This window comes from Martes martes (assembly GCF_963455335.1).
Source record: "Martes martes genome assembly, chromosome: 16".
Lineage (NCBI taxonomy): Eukaryota > Metazoa > Chordata > Mammalia > Carnivora > Mustelidae > Martes > Martes martes.
The window spans coordinates 2,161,126-2,182,913 of record NC_137904.1 but is presented as its reverse complement, the minus strand read 5'-3'; the positions used below and the strand labels follow the sequence as shown (position 1 = coordinate 2,182,913).

Genomic DNA, 21,788 nt, shown 5'->3' with positions numbered 1-21,788 from the left:
CCCATTCGACACCACTAAATCCAGCATTCCTGGGCATAAGGAGGCCCAGGGACGGATAACTGGTGGGTTGTTTTTGTTGGTTTTGTTTTTTTTTTTTTTTAATTTTATTTATTTGAGAGATAGAGAGTGAGAGCGAGCATGAACCAGGGGGAGGGGCAGAGGGAGAGGGAGAAGCCGGCTTCCCCTGAGCAGGGAGCCGAACATGGGGCTCGATCCCAGGACTCGGAGATCATGACCTGAGCCGGAGGTCACACCCAAATGACTGACCCCCCAGGCGCCCCAGGACGGGTAGTTTTTGAAGCTGCCCAGATGATTGCAATGGGCGGCTGGATGACAGCTTTTACTCTGGAGCCTCCAGGTACCCAGTTTGAAAACCACGGGTCTAGGTGCAGGCCGGGATCCCTTCCAGGCCTGAGACTGAGACTTGCGGCTGGTGACAGGCTAACTCTTTCTATGTTTGATGAAACATAGAAAGGGTTTCCACCCACCCAACCGAAACCTTCTGACAGCTGGGGGGCCAATGCCAGGGTTTCTCCAGCACACACAACTGAGGTCCTGGGACGGGAGAATTGTTGGAGAGGACTCCCCTGTGCGTTGTGGGGCCCAGCACCCCCGGCTTCCACCCACTGGATGCCAGGAGCACATCCCCCTATCGAAAACGTCCCCAGATGTCGCCAAAGGTCTCTTGGGATGGAAACCGCCACCCCCGCCGAGAACCACTGTGCCACCCTGAGTCCCCCGTCCCCCTCTGCCCTCCCCAGTTGCAGACAGAGGCCAGGCAGGGGTGGAGGCCATCTGACAACAGGTTTACTTGGCCTTGGCAGGAGGGACGCCTCTGTGGGAGGCCACGGCTTCACAATGTTAAATGGAGGGAGAGCCGGCCAGCAGGCTGACTGATGTGGTCTCAGCTCTAAAGGGAGGGAGTTTTCCAAAACACTCATTCCCGGATTCCCAGTCAGTCACAAGAGGGCCAGGAGGAGCTTCTGGGGCTGGCGGCCCCTGCTTTCCGAGAACAGGCGGGAGGGCGCGTGGGAGGGGTGGCGAGGAGGGGATTCTTTCCTTCTGTAGATAATTTCCTGGAACCAGCGGCTGCTGCTCCTGTCTGATGAGTCGAGGGCTGGAGGGGAGGAGATTTCCAGTTGGGTGCCTGGGTCCCGGGAGGCCCTGTGACACTGGGATCAAGGGGACGTCTGGGCTTCCCGGTCTGGAAGGCTGAACCTCGCGGATTGGAACTAAGGGGCTGGCTGATCCCCCTGGAGGGAAGTGGAGGTTGTGGGTTCGTGGTCTTTAGAACCGGAGGCTGGGAGGCCGTCGAAACCTTCACTCGTCCCTTTCTCTTCCAAGTAACTGGACCTGAGGGCAGAGAGTGGGAGGCCTGGGATGGGCAGGGCAGGGTGGAGTCGGGGGAGGAACGGTGGGGGAAGGTCCCCGGGGGGCTCAGAAGTGCCGAGGCCCCTGCCGCCCTTACCCCGCCCCCGACTCACTCCACCATGAGGCTCAGAACACCCAGCAGGAAGGCAGACACCAGGAGAGCGAGGAGCAGAACCCTGGCTTCCCAGAGGTCGTGACTTCCTGCAGGGAACCCAGGAAGCAGTGAGAGGCCCGGCGACCTCGCCAGCCGTCGCGGTGTGGGCGGGGCGGGGGGGGGGGCGACAGCTCAGAGACCTGAGCCCGGGGAGGCCGGGCAGAGGGGCAGAACCTGGGAGGCAGCGCTTTCGGGGCCAGCAGCAGACGTCGAGCTCCTGGCAGGTGGAGCAGTTGTAGACGACGGTGCTGCCCCCTGCAGGACACAGCGGGGACGAGCTGGGGCGGGGGAAGCCCAGGCCCCGCCTCCCAGAGCCCCTCCCCGCCCCCCCCCCGCCGCCTCCGCCGCAACCGCCAGGCTCTTCTCGGGCACCCCAGATGCCCGCGTCCTCACTACGCTTTCCTTTTCTACTCACGGCAGGCAGGCGCGCAGAGAGCTGAAAGCAGAGACAAGGAGGGGTGGGGGGAGGGGAGCCGCTCGGCCACGCCCCCCCTCCGCCAGCGCCCGGGCGCCCCCCTCCCTGGCGGCATCCGTACCTTCCCTGGTGTAGGCGGGGAGCTTGGTGTTCTGCAGCCAATGGCGATACAGAGGGAGGGAGGAGAGAGACCCTTTGATCTCTGGAGAGACGGAGGGCAGCGGTGTCTCCCGGCGCCTTGCCAGGGCGGGCTCACCTCCACCCTTCCCAAGCAGCACCTTCCCGACGGCGGATCACACCTTCCTGGCTCCATCTGGCCGCCTTGCCCCTGCCTCCCCGCCCCCTCGCGGCTGCCCCTCCAAGCCCCTGGGTCGTGCGTTGCCCCTTGGCCTCACCCATGACCCTCAGGACTCTGTGAGTCTTCTCTATGACATTGTTCATGGACGTCTCATCTGTGGAGTCGGGCGGGGACCTGTGATTCTCTCCGCGCGGGGAGAGGCCAGAGTGTCCAGAGAGGCCTGTGGTCTGAGGGGGCAACTGAGGGGCCCGGCTGGGAAGCCACAGGCTGCGCCACTGTGGGTGTGGTGGCCCCTGTCCCTGGATGTCTGAACTTACCTAAGGCAAAGGCAGGGAAGCTCCAGGAAGCCCTACAGTCCTTCCACCGAGCCTCTACGCGGCTGCAGAGTTTAGCCAGGCGGCCGGCCAAGTCACGGTCTGGGAGGTGGCAGAGGACACAGGCCTGGGCGGTCGCCAGGAAAACTCCACCTAAGGCCAGCATCCACATGAGGCCTGCTGGCGAGTGGCAGACGGGTGCCCGCCCCACTGAGGCCACGAAGGCCTCTGAATGCTATGATCCTAGTTCCAACTCTTTGCCTGGAGATTGGAGTGTGTTCCAGAACAGTGGGGGATTCTAGAACATTCTGGAATGGTCCCCCTGTTCCATCTCTGGCTGGGGCAAAGGTGGGGCCCAAGGAACTGAGGACCAGAAGACCAGGGCGGAGAAAGCAGGGCTTCTGCGGCGAAGGGCACAGCGCCCCCCAACCTGGCCCTCAGCAGTCTTGACAAGTTTGAGGTTCCACAAAGCAATTTTATTTTTCTTCTTGTAAATCATGACCGGCGATAAATAATGAGCGAGTGACTCCCCCGGTGAAGAAGCTGTGCGTGAGTCTCCCGTTCGTGGGGGAACCCGAAACCCCACCCCTTCCCCTGTCCTCCCCCCACTCTCCCCACCTCTTCTGTTCATCTCCCCTCTGCTCTGGGCAGCCTGGGCCTTCCCAGCCATCTCCTAGCAACGTGCCCATAGTTGCCTTAGCAACAGAGAGTTCTACACGGGCCTCCTAGGCCTGGCTGGGCCCAGGGACTTCTCTTACCTTCCACCCGGAAGATCCTAGTGGCTCAGGCCTCCACCGGCCTGTCCTGCCTACGTGGTGATGCGAGCACACATGCGTGTGCACAGCTCCCCCACCCCTTCTGATGAAACTCCTCACTCTCAATTTACTCGAAAGAGTTGCCGGGCAACCCCAAACCGGCCTGGGCACGCAGAGCCCATGGATACCATCTCTGGCAACGCAGACAGGAGCCCGGATGGCCGAGACCCACACGTGGATCAGACACACTGGCTGGCACACGTGAGCACGTGAACGAAGCAAGCCCAGGACCCGAGCAGATGCCGTCCTCATCCCTGCGGCCGGCTCCAACAATATGGGGCGCTGGAAAACACTTGGGTGTCTAGAGTATGGGTATTCTCCCCAGTTCCCTATGCCGACCTAGGGTAGGGTGTAGCCTTTCTGTCTCCCTTCGTAGGTGACCTGAAACACAGCAAAAAATCCCCCTTCCCATATTCTAGAGTGTTCTGGCCTCTCTTTGGTCAGGCCAGAGCAGGCCCATTCTGCAGCAGGAGAAGCCACGGTCCAGGAGACCACATTACACCTATCCGAAGTCCTTCTCCCACACTTCAGTGTCCCTCCAGGGTCTTGCTAGGCTGAGCCTGGGCAGAGAGGTGTCCCGACTTTTCTAGAACCTTGAATACCGAGCTCCACGAAGGAGACGCTAGAGGCCGCCAGTCTCCGTCAGGAACAAGCCTGGGAACCTTCCCCACCCATCCCAGAATGAGCACCAGTCCAGACCCTCCCTGTGGTTGTGAGCCCTCAGCGTGCTCAGACTTGGGAGCTGCTGCCCACACCTGGGCTCCAGTCAGGTGCAGCGAGAGCCCTGACTCTCACGGCTCCGGAGGCAGAGCTAAGAGGCTTCAGGGGGGTCTTCGTTCCCTTTGCTGTCCACCCTCTCCCCCTCCCTGGCCGGACGGGAGGGCGGCGGCGGGCTCAGTGCCGCACAAAGCGCAGAGATCGCGAGTTGAGCAGGTCTTCGGGGTCAGGGAAGACGGAGTCTAGACGGAAACCGTGCTCCAGAGCTACCCGCAGCACCTCCTCCAGGAAGCCGGGTGCGCCCACCACCTCCCGTAGCTCTCCGGGCCCCCCAGTCCATAGAGGCTGCAGACCCAGTCTCCTATACTCCGCCTCCGGGAGTTCTGCGGGACAGGGCGCCCACTCCAGACGAAAGTGCGGGCCTCCCTCTGCCCTGCCCTCACTGGCCACCCCAAATCGGGCCCGCATGGCCCCCAGGCACTCGGAGTCCGTGCAGAAGATGTTGGCTCGGAAGGTATCCACCTGCACAGAGCTCAGCTCGTAGTGGTGCGGGCCCCGGCGCGCGGAGAAATGCACCAGGCGGGGGCTGGCATCTACATCTGCGTGGAGCAGGGCGGCTGTGGGTACAGGGGTCCCCCGAGAGGCCTCCAGGTCCCGCAGGGCATCCAGGAGGGGCTGGATCTGGTAGAAGTCGGCCTCTGCCCTGAGAAGGGCTGTCTCCCCGTACCCGCGGGGCAGGTCCAGGCGGCCCAGCCGCAGGAAATTGAGGATGTGCCGGAAGGCCTTGCCATCTCTGTCGATGAAGTAGTGGCCGCCTCCCTGGGGGTTGAGGTTGGGAGGTATGGGGGTGCCCGCCCTAAACATGGCCCCCAGCATGGAGTCTGGGAAGCGAGTCAGGGTCTCCAAAGTGGTGGAATAGAGTGTGCCCCCCACATTCAGGGTCACAGGGCCCCCAAAAGAGGGGGGCGAAGAGGGCACAGGAGGAGGCGAAATTTTGGGGGAGTACAGGAGACACCGAAAGAGAAGAAAAGGCGGAACTCCCTGGGTGTGGGCAGAACTGGGTCACCAAGTTCAGACTGTCTCAGGGTTGGATGCACAGGTTGGAGCACAAGGCGGTAAGATCTGGGGTTCACCCCAGCTACCTTGGTAGTGGGGGAGACGGTTTCCGGGCACAGACACGGCCGAAAGCTTGAGAGAACGCTTGAACAGCGCGGAAGCCAGAGAGGGAAGGGAGACTTCGGTCCAGACGCATTCGATTCTGGGCGGAGGGTCAGCAGCTGGGCTCTGAGGGCTTCAGACAGCGAGTTTCCGGAATCCAACCAGCAGGTGACGGTGGCGAGCACGGGCCGACCCTCGGAAGGACCCAGCTTCCGAGTTCTCGGGCAGATCGCCGTCTCCGCGGGCGAGTGCACGCAGGGCCCCGGGAGCCCGTCGCAGGCCTGGCCTGGCTCGGCTCCGGCGCGGGTCTCGGGAGGCCGAGGCGGGGCTGACGGGAGCGGCCGCGGAGGTGCCTCCCTAGCGGCCGGGGGCCGGGGATGCGCGCTCAGCGCGAGCCGGGACCACCGGAGGACTCTGATGGGAGCAGCCGGGAGTCTCGCGACCCGAGCGCCGCCGCCTCCCCGAGTGTCGCCGCAGCCGCCGCAGTCCTCTCCGCCCCCAGGAAGTGGCCTAAGGGCAGCGGCCGGGGCCCTTTAAGAGACAGCCCCGCCTCCCTGGCGCCCCGCCCCCCGCCCCCGCGGGGCTCGCGCGCGGCCCGGGTGGAGGCGGGAGCCGAGAGTCAGGAACCGGAGAGACGGGGCGGACGGGCAGGGCGGGCGCTGGCGGGCGCTTGCGGGCGGGGGTGGGGGCCCGAGGGTGACTCAGGTGCGTCGCTCCGGATGTGGCCGCGACCGCCCCGCGGGTCCCCAGGTGTGCCCGACCTCACGTCTGCGGCCCGGCGCGTGGCCCGAGGCCCGGCCGTCCCGGGTTTGGGGGCGGTGTCCGCCCGGTCGCTCCTGTCGGGAATTCCCGAGGGGGCGGGTGCTGAGCCGCCGCATTCCGGGGATGCCTGACGGCCGGGGTGGCCGCACCCCGCCTCTCCGGCCCGGCCCGACGCCAGCTGCCCCCTCCGGGAGGCCGGCCCCCCAGCCCACGCGGGCGGCCTCTCCCCGGCCGGACGCGTCTGGCCACGTCGCCCGAGGCCGAGAGCCCCGCCCCAGGCCCGCCCGGCGCCAGGGCTGCGGCCGGTGCAGCCACTTCGCCGGCCGGGAGCGGCCCCTCGCCGGCTCGAGCTCGCAGACCCCCTGCGCGCCCGCCGCCCGGTCCGGCCCGAGGGAGGCGCCCTGCGGGGGAAGCACGACGCGAGGCGCACAGCACGGAGGCTTTAATGGCCCAGGGGCGGCGGGGGTCAGGGGGGCCGGGGCCGGGGATCAAAGCGTGTGGAGGTCGTGACTGCGGCGGCTCAGCTTCTCCGGGTCGTCCGACGCCATGAGGGAGAAGTCGCGGAAGATGTCCAGATACGTCTCGTCTCCTGAGGGGAGGGAGGCCGGGCTGGGCGGGCGCTCGGCGGCGTCGCGGGGACGTGCGCCCTCCCGCGCGCCCGGTGCGCGTGTGTGGACTCGGCCGTGGACGTAACAAGTGCGGCCCGGCGGGCCTTCAGGGCCCAGAAGCCCAGAACTGCAGGGCGGGGCGGGGCGGGGCGGGAGGCTCTTTACCTGCCTGGCCCTGGGCCGCTTCCACCTCTCTCATCTTCGCCAGCCGGAGCCTGGAGGGGAGGAATTACGGCCCGGAGACGCTCCCGTGGCGGCCCCTCTCCCAGCTGCCCACCCTCGGAGCTGCGGTGGTAAAGTCACCTGCTCCCCCGGGGCCAGTGCTTGCAGACGCGCACGGGCCACGAAGCCCCTCACGCGGGCGGACCTCACCATCCGTGGACCCTGCCCGCCCCCCCTTCCTGCTCCACGCCCCTGTCTACACTCGCGACAGCCTCTCCCCAGCCAGGTCCCGGATCCCGCCCGCTGCTCCCACCGCTCCGCGCACACGCGGGGCAGGGCGTTAGCTCCGCCCCAGGTGGGTCGGGCAAGCGCTAGCCCCGCCCCCAGGCCTCCTTACAAGGTGACGATGTCGGCGTTGGCCGTTTCCATGGCGATGGTCAGAGGGTCTTTGCCTTCCGAGTCCCGAGCTCCCAGATCGGCCCCCCGTTTCAGGAACAGGCAGGCCAGCCTGGAAAGGATAGCGAGGTTCAGCCGGCCGCTCACCCCACCCGCAAGCCGTTCCTTCCCGCAGCCGGGGTCCCTGCCCGCCCCTACCCCGTGTGGCCCAGAATGGTCGCATGGTGCAGCGGCCCCCGGCCATGGTTGTCCGCTTGGTTCACGTTCGCCCCGTTCTGGAGGAGAAACTCACAGGCCAGAAGAGAATTCTGCACGGAAGGGTTGAGAACGGGAGAAGGTAGCATCTTTAGAAGCTGACCCAAGATGGTTTAGGATGGGGTCCGTCCAGGGGCCGGGGTACGGTGTGTCAGGCTCTGCTCTACCCCTTTAGCTGTACTGACCCGTGAAGTCCACAATACAATCTCATGAGGTGTGTTACCCTATTTTACAGATGAGCGAACTGAGGCACACAGAGCTTCACAACCGTGAGCGGTGGGAGCTCGGATTCAAACCCAGGTGGTCTGCTCCCAGACCACACACACCCCTAGCAACCAGTGTCTCTCGGTTATCAGTCCTTATGGGGTCGGAGGAGGGGTGAGAGGTGGGCCCCAAATCAGAGAGGGATCAGAGGGAAGGAGCCTAAGGGTGGGACGGGGAGGTCAGTGAGACTCACAGCAGCTGTGGCCTGGATCAAGGGAGTGGCATTCTCCCGGCTGGTGTTCACCCAGTTCACATCAGCCCCGTGGGCGAGGGCGTCAGCCATGGTGGGGAGGGAGGGAGGGTGCCCAGCAGCTCGAAACAGCAGGGCCCCGGGGTGGAGGCTGCCCAGGTCCTCGGACGGGGGCTCTGGTGGAGGGAATCGGCTGTGAGTCTGGTACGAAATCCTCGGCACAGTCCCCAGATGCTCTACAGGGAGGCCTGTAGGACTCCCAGGACTGCAGTGGGAGGTGGAGGGTTGGGGGGTGTGTGCCAGGCCCGGGGGCCTGGGGCAGGGACAGCGTCATTCATTTACCTCTTCCTGTTCAACTACCTGCGCGGCCCAGACATCTCCAGTGAGCAGACACTCAGCCTCCGCGCCCCGTTCCCTGCACTCCGGCCAAGCACACGCCCTCCGCCCACCTCTGGGGCCACCAGCGGGCTCCTTCTCACTCCTGACTTTTCTCATGCAGTTGAGACCCTCCCTGCCTATGTCCAGCCCTACAGTCCCTCCCGTCCTTCACTTAACCCCTGAAACTCTGGCCTTGTGAAAAAAAGAACCCATGCGGGTGTGGGCCGCCCCCCAACCCTCCTGTGCCTCCCGGCAGAGTGCTGGGCTCGCAGCCGGGCTCCGTGAATGTCTGAGCAAGACTATACCTGGCCTGGATCTGAGGCTCCCTGGCCGGGGCCTGACGGAAGGCTTGGGGGGCAGAGGGGGCTGCCCCTTGGGGGGCCCCCGGCCGCCTCTTCGCCCCCGAATCTCAGGAAGCTTGGTCAGGAACTTCTTCTCCACGTACTTGGCATGAATCCAGGCCTCCTTCTCCTGCCTGGCAGAGCATGGTGGGGAAGAGGGGGACCGTCTCCCCTCCTCCGGCCCCAGACCCTCTTCCTTCCCGCGAGCACCTCCACCCCACCCTCACCGGGAGCAGCTGGGCCCTGGCTTTTTCACGGCCATGGCCTCCACGCGGGCCTCGTAGATCTGGTTGATGACGACATTCCCCAGCTCACACATTAGCTTCCGGAGGCGCAGGCAGAGGCAGAGGCAGACAGGTGGGAGGGAGGTGAGCGTCTGAGCCCTCGGGGCACGCCGCTCGGAACTCACCCCGTCCCCCCTTCTCATCGCAGCGCCCCAAGTCACCTTCACCAGCTCTGGCTCCCACGAGTCAAGGGTCAGAGACCGGACTTTGGAGAAATGAACCCCGAGGCTCCTGGAGGGCCAGAGTGGGGGTCAGGCCCGCTGTGGGGCCGCAGGCGCTGACCAGGAGGCCACAGGGCTGGGGGCCGCCTGGCCTGGCTCGGCCTACTGCTCCCTCTTCTCCCTTCTCCTCCAGGTCAGTTTTCAGGCCTCATCATTTCCAGCCACCTCCCTTCTCTCACCCGATGGTCCCCCCCACCCCCGACCCCCGCTTCCGTCAGACTCGCAGAGGCCTTGTGACCTCTCCCCGCTCTCTGCTCTTCGTGGGTTCCCCTGCCCTCAAGAGCCCTGACCCCGCACCCCAGTCAAGCCAATAAGCTCCTCCGGCAGGACCAGGACAAGGTGCCCTGCCTGAGGTAGGGGAGGGTGGGAGGGAGGGCGGAGCCTGTATGCTGGGCTCCGGCTGGCCCCCTCCCCCTCCCCCAGCAGGACGGAATGGGGCCCCGGCGGGGGGGGGGGTGACCTGTGGATGCCAGAGCACTGGATGCAGAGGGTGACGCCCAGGTTGATGCTGGCCCACTCTGGGGCTGGCTCGCGGCAGTCACAGCACTGGGCATTGCCGTCCACGCCCTGCACCTGGGCAGCCACGTGCCCCACTCCACCGGGCTCCCTGCCTCGGGCCATCCCGCCACAGCCCAGGGTAGCCGAGGAGCCCGCGGCCAGGTATCCCGAGCCCTGGGGGAGACAAGGGAAGAGAGAGTGGCCCCGGGGCCTGGGGAAGGGGTGGGCCTCCCCTCCCCGGGGACCCCCGTTCCCTGCACCGTCCACGGGAAGGCACCTGGCCGGGCCCCCGGGGGCTGTCATCCAGGCGGGCCTGGCTGAAGGCCGAGGCGATGCTGCTCTGCACGGCGCTGACCCACAGGTGCAGTAGGCGCTCGGAGTCAGCCTGCAGGAGGCAGGACCTGCAGGAGTGGGGAGCAGAGGGGACAGTCTGAGGCCCGGGGAGCCACGTGCCGGGGTCGGCGGGCTGACATGCTACCCGACGGGGCCCAGTCGTCCCGACGTGCGAAACACCAGCCGAATAGAGATCTGGGACCACGTGGTCCAAAATTTCTAAATATACCCCATCGCCCCATCCCCTCCCTCCAAGACACCCCCCAGATGGGCTCCCCCCAGTCCAGCCGTCAAAGGGTTTTAATGCCTGGTGCTGCATGGGGACGTCCAAGATACCTCTGCGATGGGCCCTACACTCACTTGCTGGGGGACACGACCTCAAAGCAGAACCGCCTCTCCGAGTCCGGGCAGAGCTTCACCGTGCAGAGGCGAAGGTCGTCCACCACCACAGTCACAGGGTCCTGGAAGGGGAAGGTGACCAGGGGCAGCCAGCCAGCCAGCTGCAGGGTCCCTGGGCCCCGGCGTGCGGGACGCCACCTGCCTACCTTGTACTTCTTCTGGTAAACCAGTTGGTTGCTCTGGATGGTGAACCAGCGTCTGCAGGAGGCGGAAAAAGACTCATGGGCGTGGGGGGCATTGGCACGAGCTCGGGACAGGGACACTGGACAGGCTGTGCCCTCTGCCCCATAGGGATGGCGGTGAGAGCCGGGCGGACCCTCCCATCCTGTTGGGAGGGCACAGGGCTGTGCCAGCGCGCACAGAAGCTGCTCACACCCCGGACAACCCGGGTTTGAGCAATTGTGAAGACAACTTTCCAGTAGATGGCAGTAAAATGCTTTTTTCCAATAAAATTAGGCTCCTGCTATCTTTTTTTTTTTTTTTTGAAGTATTCACCACACCCACGTGGGGCTCGAACCCACCGCCCCAAAAATCTAGAGTCCCAGGCTCCACCAACTGAGCCCGCCAGAGGCCCTGAGTCGCTTGCCAGTTTCTTTGACAGATGGAAGTATCTTAGGGAAGGGGTGCCGTCTTCCAATTTGCGCAAATATCCTCTATGGGAAGGAGCCGAGTCGGAGCGGGTGACCCCCCCACCCCCACCCCTGCAATGGTTCCTAAGTCCCCAGGGAAGCCCGCAAGGCCCTCTTGTTGGCTCCGGCTTCATCTCCCCCTCCCCGCGCCCTCCTCCCTCTCTCCGTCCACACCCCTGTGCCCCTCTCCGTCCCTCTGACCCTCCGGGCTTCGGTGCTGGCTCCTCCTCCTGCCCAGAACCTTCTCCCCCCAGGTGTCCTTCAGGTCTTCGCTGGGAAGCCATCACCTTCGCGTGAAGCCGGCCCGACCACGCTCTCTAGGACCGCAGCCCCTCACCAGCTCTCTGCACCCCTGCTTTCCCAGGTTTCCAACCTAACAGGATTGACTGGACGGCTTTGCCGCTGGGGATGGAAGGTCTGTGGGGGCAGCGGGTTTTGCCTGTTTTGCCACCACTTAGTACCCTGTCACCGCTCAAAAAACGCTGAGTGGAGCGGGTTTGGGCGATTGGGGTCCCCCCCCCGCCCCTCACCTGTTCCAGGTCTTGAAGGCGTTGCTGGCCCGCTTGAAGAGGTGGCCCTCCAGCAGCAGCCCGCCCGGCCCTTCCTTGAGGCTTGGCTCTGGCTCCTCCCCCCCGAGCTCCTGGGGGCACAAGGGGGTCAAAGGGCAGCTGAAGCGGGCAGAGCGGCCGGAGCCAGGCCCCCCCGCGGCACCCCGAGGCCCTCACCTTCTGCTTCAGCAGCACGTGCCTCTGCTCCGCGTCCCTCCTCTCGCGCGCAGAATTCAGGACCAGCTGGTGCAACTGGGCGGAGGAGGGGACATTTCAGGTATCCCCCGACCTCCCCCCAACCCGGCCCGGACAGGCCTCTCAGAGCCCCCTCCCCTCCCTCCACCACCAGCCTGCCCACCCCGGTCCCCACCGCCCGCCCGGGCCCCACCTGGGCGCCCAGCTCCCTGCGATACCGGGCCAGCCGGCCCAGCTCCTCGTGGCCCTGCTGGAAATGGGTAGCCTGGGCCTCCACCAGACGCAGCACCTGGGCGACAAGGTGGGCAGGGTGCAGAGCTGACAGGGGACCCTTCTGGCTTTCCCTCTCCCCTCCCGGCCCCCATCAGCAGGCTCCTCCCCACCCCGCCCTCGAGGATGCCAAACTCACAAACTCCATGATGTCAAACTTCCTCTTGTCCTCAATCACGTTGATCTGAGGGGTCCCCAAAATACCTCAGGTCAGTCTTGAAAACACAGCGCCCCTTCCCAATGCATGGGGGCCTTGCCAGCCTTGAGGGGCCAGAGGCCCTTGGGATCCCAGGGGACGGGGAGGGGAACAGGTGGCGGCAGGCACCTGGAGGGCATAATCCAGCGCTCGCCCCTGGTACACGGCCCTGGCGGTCTTCAAGGCAGCTCCCGCCTCTTCTGCCTCCTGGGCCCGGCGCCTGGGGACCTCGGCGTTGTGGATGAGAGCAGCCTCCAGGCTCTCGGCCCCCCTCCAGAAATCCCGGCGAGCCTCTCGGAACCCCCGGAGCCCCCTGTGGTGGAGGGAAGGGGTAACGCACAGAACAAGGTACCCCCACCAGCCCCCGCAGAGAAGTCCCAGGTGGGCGGCCCACGCATGGCCTTCCAGTCCGGACTCCACGGGGGTGTGGGGATGGGGGACAGCAGTCAGGCCATCAGAAACCCCCAACCTCACAGCTCCGCCATTCAGGGGGGCCCTTATGGTGGCGGGAAGAGGGACAGAAGACTGGTTCCCCTCCCAACTCACTCCTTGACCAGGGTCTGGATTTGCTGCTGCAGCGTGTGCTGGGTGGCATCTAGAAGCTCCTGCGGGGGTGCGGGGAGCAGAAATGGGCAGGGGAGGGTCAGGCCACAGACAGCGCTGCTCCCCACGACCAGTCCCTCCTGCGCCCCCCTTACCGCGTGGCTGTCCAGCTTGTGGTTAAGGCTCTCGGTGAATTTGTCCAGACACTCCTGGGCACGGAGAGGCAGAGACAGAGTACCAGGCATGGGCCGGCGGGCTGTCTCAGGCCACAGCTCCAGCCCTGCTCCGGCCTGGCTCCCCGAGACCCCAGGCCACCCCTCCCCCTCCAGAGGATCTCTGCACTGCAGACCCCAGCTGGCTCGACATACCGCCATCATGGGCTCTGGGGGACCCAGGCGGGCCAGGTCACAAATGCCCGCGACGAAGGTACGGCCAGCGGCAAGGTAGTGGCGCCCACTTTCCAGAAGGCCATTCCCCAGCTTGAGGAGCTAAGGAGCAACGGGGTTAAGGGGGAGTTACGCCGTGTGCCGCACAGTGCCGACACCCCCACACTGGGCGCCCCTCGTCTCCCTTCCGCGGGAGGGCTCTGGGGGCCCATTGCGTCTGGCCCGAGGAGGGTCCCCCTCTGGAAGAGCCAGGCGGCTGAGTGAGGTCTCCTGACGTCGGGCCCTAGTTTGGGAACCACTGTCCCCGAGGTGACACCGCTTGGCTCTGACCCGAGGCAACACAGCTGGGACAGAGTGAGTGTGTGAGGAGCCCTTCAGCTCAGCCCAGGGGGCAGGAGACCACCGGGGAAGTCGTGTGGGGGAAATCCCGGGGCGGCGGGGGCTCTGGGGTCATCAGTGAAATTTGGTTGAACTGAGAGACACTTTCGAGGGCTGGCGAAGGCCGCATGGAAATAGAGCTGGACCTGAAGGTGGCCGACAGGGTCAGTCATGGTCAGGAGACCAGCCACGATCCGACCTAATCAAGCACCACTACCAGCTGTCTGTGGTCAGGCGCAAGGACCCAGACGCTCACAGTGTCACTGGCTGCAGCTGGGATCCTGAGTGTCTGTTTCTTCCCTACCCACCACCCTTTCCCCAAAAATGAGCCTTCCTGAGACCGAACTAGGGATAAACTGGTCCATCCGTGCCAACGGAAGAGTGCTCAGCGACGCAAAGGCACGGACTATCCACACAGGAACTCCTTGTGCTGAAACGTAACCACCTGAGTGGACTTCAAGGGCATACTCTGAGAGAAGAAAAAGAGAGAAGCCACAAAGCCACATAATGGACGGTTGCACTTATGGAACATTCTAGAAATGGCAGAAGTCTGGAGAAGAACAGATGAGAGCTTGCTGCGGGTGACAGAAGGCAGGGGAGGGTGACAGAAGGCAGGGGAGGGTAGCAGGACAAAGGGCTGCACCGAAGGGTTCCTTCTGGTGGCAGAGTTTTGTGCTCTTTCCCCCCCTTCCCGCCTTCCTTCGAGAGACAGAGAGAGAGAGAGAGAGAGAGAGAGCACATGAGGGGTGGAGGGGCAGAGGCAGAGGGAGGGAGAGAATCCTAAGCAGACACCACACTCTGACCAGAGGTAGATATGAGACTTGATCCCAGGACCCTGAGATCATGACCTGAGCTGAAGGCAGACGCTTAACCCACTGAGCCACCCAGGCGCCCCTATTTTCGTGTTTTGAATGTGATTCTGGTTACAAGAACCTATGCATGCGATTACATGCCATTGAATTACAGACAAAGACTTGTTGAAAAAAAGAGCACAATCGACCTTGAACATGGGTTTGAACTGCGCTGGTCCACTTCTAAGCAAACTTTTTTTGGATAAATACAGTACAGTACTGTAAACGTATTTTTTCTTCCTCATGATTCATTGTTTTGAAAATCTCGTTTATTTATTGTTTTCTTTTAAGTAAACTCTACATCCAACACGTAGCTTTTTTTTTTTTTAAGATTTTATTTATTTATTTGGAGAGAGAAGGAACACGAGCAGGGGTGAGAAGAGAAGCAGACGGAGAAGCAGATTCTCCTCTGAGCAGGGAGCCCCATGTGGGACTCGATCCCGGGACCCTGGGATCATGACCTGACGCTTCACCGACTGAGCCACCCAGGCGCCCCCACCCAACATGTGGCTTGAATTCATGACCCGGAGGATCCAGGGTTGCACGCTCTCTGGACTGACCCCACCAGGTGCCCCTCTTTCCTTCTTTCTCGATAACGCTTTCCTCTAGCTCCCTTTATTGTAAAAACAGTATACGTTACATATGATACACACGAAATGCGTCTTCATAGACTGTGTCCATTATTGATCAATGCGGGCTATCAGTAAAGTTTTTGGGGAGTCAGGAATTATATGTAAATTTTTGACAGTATGGAGGGTCAGCGCCTCTAACCCTCAGGTTGTTCAAAGGTCAACTGTATATACAAAATGGGTAGAATCAAAGTAAGGTGTCTAGGCAGTTCCTTGTATCATGCCCTCATCACTTTCCTGGTTTGGTAACATACTAGCCTTATACAAGAGACCAGCACTAGAGGAAGGTGGGTGATGGGTTCGTGGGACACCCCCCCCGTGCTATCTTTGCAACTTCTTGCAAGTCTGTAATTAACTCAGAAAGTCTTAGGGGTGCCTGGGTGGCTCAGTCACTTAAGCGTGTGATTCTTGATTTTGGCTCAGGTCACGATCTCAGGGTTGAGGGATTGAGTCCCGTGTGGGTGGGGAGGGGGAGAGGAGAGGGTCCACATTCAGCAGGGAGTCTGCCTGAGAGTCTCTCTCTCCCATTCCCCTGCTCGTAGGCACTCTCTCTACTGCTAAAATAAATAAGTGTGTAAAAAAATTTAAAAATTATATATAAAAATATGTTATCTATTAATTGGTGGTTGGCTAACTTTCAGACTGTGGTATAGGCACTGAGGACTGAGCAAAAACAGAACATAAAAGTCCTTCGTGGCACTTACGTTCTAGCGGGGAAAAACAGACAAGAACACATATTGGCAGGCGCCTGGGTGGCTCAGTGGGTTAAGCGACTGCTTTTGGCTCAGGTCACGATCCTGGAGTCCCATGACTGAGTCCCGCATCAGGCTCCCTGCTTGGCAGGGAGTCGGCTTCTCCCTTTGACCCTCTTCTTTTCATGCTCGCTCGCTCGCTCTCTCTCTCGCTCTCTCTCTCTCACAAATAAATACATAAAATCTTAAAAAAAAAAAAAAGATACAAATTGGCAAGTGTGACAGACATGCTCTCAGATGACCCTGGACGGTCCCCTCCCTTGCATCACCCCCCACCAGTGTGAGACACGCGACTTGATCCTACCCCAACGGAATATGGCCAAGGGCACGAGACAGCGCTCCTGTGATCAGGTCATGCCATGTGGCAGAGGGAGGGGACAGCCACCCGAGGCTCCTGTGGCTGCATTTCCATCCAAATTGATTTCACCTTGGCAGCACACACTGGAGAGACCCTTCCGAGGGCCTTGGCTGCCATGACATGAGCTGCCCAGGGCGAGGGCCACATGGCAGGGGACCGTGGGCAGCTGTGAGGAGGAGGAGGTCTCAGGGCTGCCCCGGCAAGGCCCTGGAGTCTGCCAACGCCCTCAGGAGCTCGGAGGGGAGCCCTGCGCCTCAGGATGGGGACTGCAGCCCGTGAGCCCCTGAGCAGAGCCCCAGCAGGGCTGTGCCCCCATCCTGAGCCTCAGACACTGTGCTAACAGGTACAGGCTGGGTTCTGTCACTCCCTTTGCAGCAACTAGTCAGGGCGGGCAGCAGAAAGCAAATGTGGCAAATAAAGATCCCCCGGGAGAGTGGAGTGAACGCTACAGAGAAAAACCAAGCGGGGGAGGCGGTAGGGAGTGTGCCCATTTTATGAAAAGTGGCCCGGGATGGCCTTCCTGTCCGAGGTTTAAGTGTCTCACTCACTGGTTTATCTCCCCAAGGCCGGCTACGGGCTGCCCCGGGGGCAGAAACATCTTGCAGTCCTGGTGTCTGGAGGCCCAGGGCCCAGGGAAAGGCGAGGCTCGAAGCTGACCCAGGAAAGCCACAGGGAGTCTGGTCTTCCAAGACCCTGTGCTCCTTGGTGGTACAGAGCCCCCACCTCCTTTTCTCTGTGGCCCCCAAAGTATTCAGCCCACACGGTTAGCATTCAACAACGGCCGGAACTCGTCGGGGTTCTCCACTTTTCTCCCCAGCCCGCCCCTCTCATCTTAACACCATCCTGGGTCGCCTCTCCCCCGTCACCTTTTCCAGCCGGGTCTCCAGTTCTGACACCTCGGCTTCCACCAGCTCAATGGAGGCTCTGGGAAGAGAGGCACGGGGTCACGGGAACAGAGTTTGGGTGCATTGGGTCCGGGCCCCCCCGGAAGGCTGGCGTTGGGGTTAGTGGGTAATGGGACAGACAGAAAAACTGATGGGTGAAGGGCACCTGACCACCCGCCCTCTTGGGCTCCCTCCCTCTGCTCAGTGTGGGAGCTCGTGGGGCCCAGGCCGAGCAGGAAGGGTAATGGGAGGGTGGATGTGGCCCAGGCAGGAAGTTGCTAACCGCCCCAGCAGGTGCTGGGGGAGGGGCAGAGGTCCCCGGGGACAGGAGGAGAGAGTGTCAGCTCTGGGGGGAAGACAGGCTGGACCGGACCCCTCTGCCTGGAGAGAGGGTGGAGAGCATCAGAGCCCGGGGTCGCCTAGTGGAGGTGCTACTTGTCCCTTTGTGAACTTGTCCCCTGGAAGGACATCTGGCCTGGGGAAGGCTGTGTGCTGTGTGCGTGGTGGCTCTGTGTGTGTGTGTTGGGGGGGTCGGGCCTCACCCCCCTGTGCCCCCCAGACCTGTCCACACTTACCGGAAACGGGGTGAGTCCTTGAGACACTCCTCGAAATCCAGTTTGACGGTCATCTCAGCTTGTCTGTCTCGGGCCTGATGGGCGGGGGTACACGGTGGAGATGCTCCCTGCCCCAGGAGGGGTTGATGAGATAGGAGGAGGGGGTCCTCTCCTGGGGAAGAGTCTGGGGGGGGGCGCCCAATTCCTTCTCCAAGGGTAAGGGGTGTCTAAGGAGGACCTCTTTCCTCACACTTGCTGGCTGCACCGGGAGGGGCAGAGGCGGGGCCAGACCGAGAAGCCACAGCCCCGCCCACTGAGACTCCGCTCTCCCCTTCCTACTGGGAACCCTGGGCCCTCTGCCTTTCTCCTTGGGGGACACGGGGTGGGGGCGCTGGCAGATGTAGGCTCTAGTCCTGATTCCGTCTCTCGGAGGGACCCTGGGCAAGCTCGTTGATTCCTCAGGTTAGCTCACCTGGAAGGTGGGGATGATGCCCCCCTAACCCCCAGGCTTGTTGGAAGAACTAAAGATGCTAACGATGGTACATATAAGGTTGGTCAAGCCACACCAAGCGCCGTCCCCCCGCTGCAGGCCTGCTTCTGGGCCTTGAAGGCCCTTGCTGAGTCCGGTCCGCCAGGCGCTCCCAGCTTTCTTCTCTGCTCTGCTCGCTGTGGTTTCCTGTGTGCGGAGGTCCCTCCCTCCGCCCCTGTCCTCCGCGACTGAGCAGGCCCATCCTCCGTGAACGAGTCACAGCACCCAGGCTCCTGCACTTCTCTTTATTGTCCACCTGGAAGGGGTGAGGCCTGGGAGATGCTGTCCCCCACCCCATCCCAGGCTGGCTACAGTTTTCATTGTCTGCTTTCCTCCTCCTGTGTCCATTGAATCTGCAGGGTTTCATCTGGACGGAGAAAGGAATGGGTCACTGGCTGTCTTGTAACAGATGGGAGATCTGGCCCCTGTCCCCCTGAAACTCCCTAGAAGCTACCCACTCAGGCCCTCTCCCTCCCTGGCCAGCGCAGGCAGCCCGTCACCCCTGCCTGGGCTCACATCTGCACTGGTTTTGGTGTGGAGAGTGTGGGCTGCTTCCAAGTTCCTTCTCCAAGCTTTCTGGGCTTCGCCAGTCGAGCCCTTTGGATATCACCCACTGACACCAGCCTGACTCTGCTCTGTCTTTGGAGGACAGGGCGGCCCCTGCAATGCGGTGAGTGGCAGAGAGGAGTCAGGGAGGCGACGTGGGGCCAGCGGGTAGTCCCAAGGGAGAGGGGGTCCCCGTCCCTTCTGAGCCTCCCTGGTTCCTCTCTATACAACTTGGGCCTTGCACACCAGGATGCTTGAGGCCGCTCTTGGCATCTGTTGCGATCTACCCGGTATGCAAAGAAGGGCGGTTGGGGGGAAGGGACCTGGCCAAGAGCCAGGCCTTGTGGCCCAGTGCCCTCACCAGGCTGTGATGTCCCTGCCAGGGACTCTTCGGAGGCCCGGGGATCCTGAACGGGGCTTCCTGTGTGCTCCAGCAGACGGACCTCAGTGCCTGTGGGACTCTCAATCACCCAGTTAAGATCTGCGGAGCCTGGCAGGATCGGGAGGTCAAGGTTGGGGCACCCCTCAGTCTGTTGGTCGTCGGCACCCCCTGCCCCGGGCTGACCCCGCCCAGCTCTCACTGTCCCGCTGCTCGGGCTCATCTTCTGTGTCCTCCTCAAGCTCTGGGTGGGAAGAGCATCTGAGGTACCTTCCCTTGCTATAATACTCCTTGCGCTGCCGATCAACATCCTGGTCCCACGCGACGGTGGCTGGAGGTAGGGACGGATTTCTGAAGGGAGGGGGATCTGAAGAGTCATCCCCATCACGCTGAGTCTTCCAACTGCCTGGGGCATCCAGGGATCCACAGGCGTCCATAAGAGCCCCCCCTGCACAGGGGAGCAGCTCAGGCCCCGGGTTCTCATCTCCATTCTATGCCCTCGTCGCATGTTAGGAAACCCCAGTGAGCTCTCCAACCCCCACGCCTTTCTCGGGCTTCCTGAGGGTCGTGCTGAGGACCCCACCCCAGCTGTTTTCTTTTTTTCTTATTTTTTTTAAAGATTTTATTTATTTATTGGACAGCGATCACAAGTAGGCAGAGCGGCAGGCAGAGAGAGAGAGAGGAAGGAAAGCAGGCTCCCTGCTGAGCAGAGAGCCCGATGCGGGGCTCGATCCCAGAACCCTGGGACCATGACCTGAGCCAGAGGACCATGACCAAAGGCAGAGGTTTTAACCCACTGAGCCACCCAGACGCCCCCAGGTGCTTCCTGTCTTCCCTGGGCTTGCCTCCCATCACCTCCCTCTCAAGGCCCACGGCTAACCCTTGACTTCTGGGACGTGGTTCCTGGTCACCAGGCCAATCTCATCTTGGACTTCTGTCTCCACAGGCCTGGGCTCCAGGACCCGACCGCCGCTGCCCAGACTGGAGCCGGCCCCATGGCACGGCTTGTTCTTACTGAAGGGAAGGCTTTTCTGAGCCCTGAGGAACTTTCCCTCATCGTAGTGTGACTTCCGGTGCTTGTCAAAATCACTGGAGTCTGTGGGCCATGGTAAGAGCTGGGCTTTCCCGCCAGGCTCCCCCCGCTGAGGGTTCACTCTGCCTCCCCTCTCCACTCAGCCCCCACCCCTCCTCTCACGTGTCTTGGAAAAGATGTGCGAAGACTCTGAGCTTCTGTTATTACGGTACCGCAGGACCTTGGGGTAGAAATTGTCCATTGCTGCAAACCTGAAGGGGATGGAGACTAGTCGGCACCAAAGGGGAGGACAAGGGGGGCAGCCTCGCTGGCGGGCTCTCTCCCACCTTGGCCTTGGTCAGTCCTGATAGGAATTGAAGTTCCTCCCATTCTGGTGGCCAAAAAGCAGAGGGGGCTCTGACCTCAGGGGTGGAGGAAGGAAGAGGCCCCACATCCCTACTGATCTCCGGTGGGCCTCTCACCTTTCGGCCAGGGCCTGGGGAGTCACTGCGTGAGAGAACGCCCCAGGCAGGTCCTCATCACTGTCCTGCAGCCTGCAGCGGACCGACAGAGCAGGGCTGAGAGGCGGGGTACCAGGCAGTATCCAGTCCCTGAGAGCTCTCTGCCTCCCCAGACCCCCTTTGAATAGGGAAGGGTCTGGGCTGAAGGCTAGGCTGCGGGCTCCGCACCTGTGGTAGGGGGTGCTGGGCTCATCCACCTTCATAAACCCATAATCCTTGTCAGCGGGGTGGTAGGTGGCCAAGATGTTCATTTCATCCCACCGCTGGGACTTTTTCCTGGAGTAGGGGAAGGACACAAGAAACGGGGAGGAGACCTCCCGACGACCTCTTCCTTACAGCCCTCCCTCATTCCTTCAGTCATTCAAAACATTTTCCTTGTACCCTCCCGTCGTGTCAGAGGCAGAGGAGCCTGGGGATCCGGATTACACCTAATGACTCGCACGCACTGTGTAGCCAGCCTGGGCCCGGCACCCGCTGCTCTCCGCAAGGCCCGGGACCTCGGGTTTCCCACCCAATGGCCCTCGGCCGCCCCGGCTTCCCGGTTCTCGGGACTCCACCCCCTCCCGGAGCTCCGCCCCCGCCAGTGTCCGGCACCCTTCCCTCGGGGCTCGGCGCCGGGAGCCGGCCGCGCTGGATTCCGTACTTCTCAGCACTGAGGGATTTCTGCATCAGGATGGTGGTGCTGGTCTTTAGGATGCTGCGGGGCCAGTCCTCACAAGGTTTGTGGAGGTTCAAGCAGGTTGACCCGGAGCGCGATGGACTGCATTCCCAGCTGTACACCCCAGAGCCCCCCGACCCGGGGCTGCAGGTCCCGCACACACTGGCTTCAGGGAAGGGGGCATGTAATCCGTCAGGGTGTGTCCCCGACCCGGCGCTGAGGCCCGCAACCTCCCCCGGGTGCCGGTGGGGCCCCGAACCGAGGACAGCTACCCCCCCCCGGTGGGCCGGCTAGAACCAGGACCGCAAGTTACGATTTCCCCGGAGTGCGGGAAGGGCCCAGAACCCTGAGACGGGACCACCCCGGACGGCGGCCCGGCGTCGGCCTCGCCCGCTCCGATTCCTTCTGGCACACCCTTGGGTGTCGCTCCCGGGGATTCCCCGCGGAGGCCGCCAGCAGCCCCCAGAGCCTCCCGCCTCTCCATGGCCCCACCCCGGGGCCGCTCTCAGCGGCCCCGCCCCGCCCCCGGTTCCACTTAGCCCCGCCTAGCGGCCCCGCCCCCACCGCGGCGGGCCGGGGACCGTCGGGCTGAGGCCCGGGTGTCCTTCCGCTCTGCTCCCTAAAGCCGCGGCCCCGG

At 62.8% G+C, this 21,788-nt stretch overlaps 4 protein-coding genes across 8 annotated transcripts; all 4 read right to left on the bottom strand.

The window, feature by feature from the left end:
• Positions 1 to 791: 791 nt before the first annotated feature.
• TMEM95 (transmembrane protein 95) lies at positions 792 to 2,724 on the bottom strand (the record flags this gene model as incomplete). Of its 3 annotated transcripts, XM_080825681.1 has the most annotated exons (7): positions 792 to 1,353; positions 1,485 to 1,572; positions 1,700 to 1,780; positions 1,941 to 1,961; positions 2,062 to 2,142; positions 2,336 to 2,392; positions 2,556 to 2,724. In XM_080825681.1, the coding sequence occupies 7 exons, from the start codon at positions 2,722 to 2,724 to the stop codon at positions 1,233 to 1,235; spliced, it is 618 nt and encodes a 205-aa protein (XP_080681807.1). In that variant the 3' UTR covers positions 792 to 1,232. The 3 variants fall into 3 exon arrangements, with proteins under 3 accessions (XP_080681807.1, XP_080681808.1, XP_080681809.1); XM_080825682.1 differs by lacking the exon at positions 1,700 to 1,780; XM_080825683.1 differs by lacking the exons at positions 1,700 to 1,780; positions 1,941 to 1,961.
• Positions 2,556 to 5,743, bottom strand: KCTD11 (potassium channel tetramerization domain containing 11). The gene is made up of 2 exons (XM_080825680.1): positions 3,311 to 5,743; positions 2,556 to 2,705 (listed from the first exon to the last, which is right to left on the bottom strand). The coding sequence occupies exon 1, from the start codon at positions 4,958 to 4,960 to the stop codon at positions 4,262 to 4,264; it is 699 nt and encodes a 232-aa protein (XP_080681806.1). The 5' UTR covers positions 4,961 to 5,743; the 3' UTR covers positions 2,556 to 2,705; positions 3,311 to 4,261.
• A 687-nt stretch (positions 5,744 to 6,430) lies between these two features.
• ACAP1 (ArfGAP with coiled-coil, ankyrin repeat and PH domains 1) lies at positions 6,431 to 17,781 on the bottom strand. 2 transcript variants are annotated; one of them, XM_080825635.1, is made up of 22 exons: positions 17,528 to 17,781; positions 16,935 to 16,992; positions 13,083 to 13,202; positions 12,870 to 12,923; positions 12,718 to 12,776; positions 12,301 to 12,484; positions 12,115 to 12,159; positions 11,899 to 11,994; positions 11,688 to 11,762; positions 11,493 to 11,602; positions 10,480 to 10,531; positions 10,295 to 10,395; positions 9,879 to 10,002; positions 9,564 to 9,775; positions 9,044 to 9,113; positions 8,826 to 8,920; positions 8,563 to 8,732; positions 7,883 to 8,055; positions 7,369 to 7,478; positions 7,172 to 7,282; positions 6,778 to 6,827; positions 6,431 to 6,593 (listed from the first exon to the last, which is right to left on the bottom strand). In XM_080825635.1, exons 1-22 carry the CDS (start codon positions 17,578 to 17,580, stop codon positions 6,493 to 6,495), a joined length of 2,223 nt encoding a protein of 740 aa, XP_080681761.1. In that variant the 5' UTR covers positions 17,581 to 17,781; the 3' UTR covers positions 6,431 to 6,492. The 2 variants fall into 2 exon arrangements, with proteins under 2 accessions (XP_080681761.1, XP_080681762.1); XM_080825636.1 differs by lacking the exons at positions 16,935 to 16,992; positions 17,528 to 17,781 and adding an exon at positions 15,663 to 15,751.
• A 486-nt stretch (positions 17,782 to 18,267) lies between these two features.
• On the bottom strand, positions 18,268 to 21,572 carry LOC308356584 (uncharacterized protein). 2 transcript variants are annotated; one of them, XM_080825662.1, is made up of 9 exons: positions 21,137 to 21,572; positions 20,662 to 20,769; positions 20,455 to 20,526; positions 20,156 to 20,244; positions 19,841 to 20,056; positions 19,163 to 19,291; positions 18,943 to 19,071; positions 18,552 to 18,695; positions 18,268 to 18,402 (listed from the first exon to the last, which is right to left on the bottom strand). In XM_080825662.1, the coding sequence occupies exons 1-9, from the start codon at positions 21,160 to 21,162 to the stop codon at positions 18,353 to 18,355; spliced, it is 963 nt and encodes a 320-aa protein (XP_080681788.1). In that variant the 5' UTR covers positions 21,163 to 21,572; the 3' UTR covers positions 18,268 to 18,352. The 2 variants fall into 2 exon arrangements, with proteins under 2 accessions (XP_080681788.1, XP_080681789.1); XM_080825663.1 differs by lacking the exon at positions 18,552 to 18,695 and having other exon boundaries at positions 20,662 to 21,572.
• Between the last annotated feature and the right edge of the window lie 216 nt (positions 21,573 to 21,788).

Bases quoted from the DNA above. Each gene is read 5' to 3' on its own strand.
- ACAP1 (XM_080825635.1), bottom strand. From the start codon at position 17,580: ATGACCGTCAAACTGGATTTCGAGGAGTGTCTCAAGGACTCACCCCGT. The intron at 16,993-17,527 runs GTAAGTGTGGAC...CTCTCTTCCCAG, and splicing joins AAGGACTCACCCCGTTTCCG to AGCCTCCATTGAGCTGGTGG. The intron at 11,603-11,687 runs GTGAGGGCCTCG...TTGTGCCCCCAG, and splicing joins ACGTGCTGCTGAAGCAGAAG to GAGCTCGGGGGGGAGGAGCC.
- LOC308356584 (XM_080825662.1), bottom strand. From the start codon at position 21,162: ATGCAGAAATCCCTCAGTGCTGAGAA. The intron at 20,245-20,454 runs GTGAGAGGCCCA...CATCCCCTTCAG, and splicing joins CCCCAGGCCCTGGCCGAAAG to GTTTGCAGCAATGGACAATT. The intron at 19,072-19,162 runs GTGAGAGCTGGG...CGATCCTGCCAG, and splicing joins TGAGCCCGAGCAGCGGGACA to GCTCCGCAGATCTTAACTGG.
- KCTD11 (XM_080825680.1), bottom strand. From the start codon at position 4,960: ATGCTGGGGGCCATGTTTAGGGCGGGCACCCCCATACCTCCCAACCTC.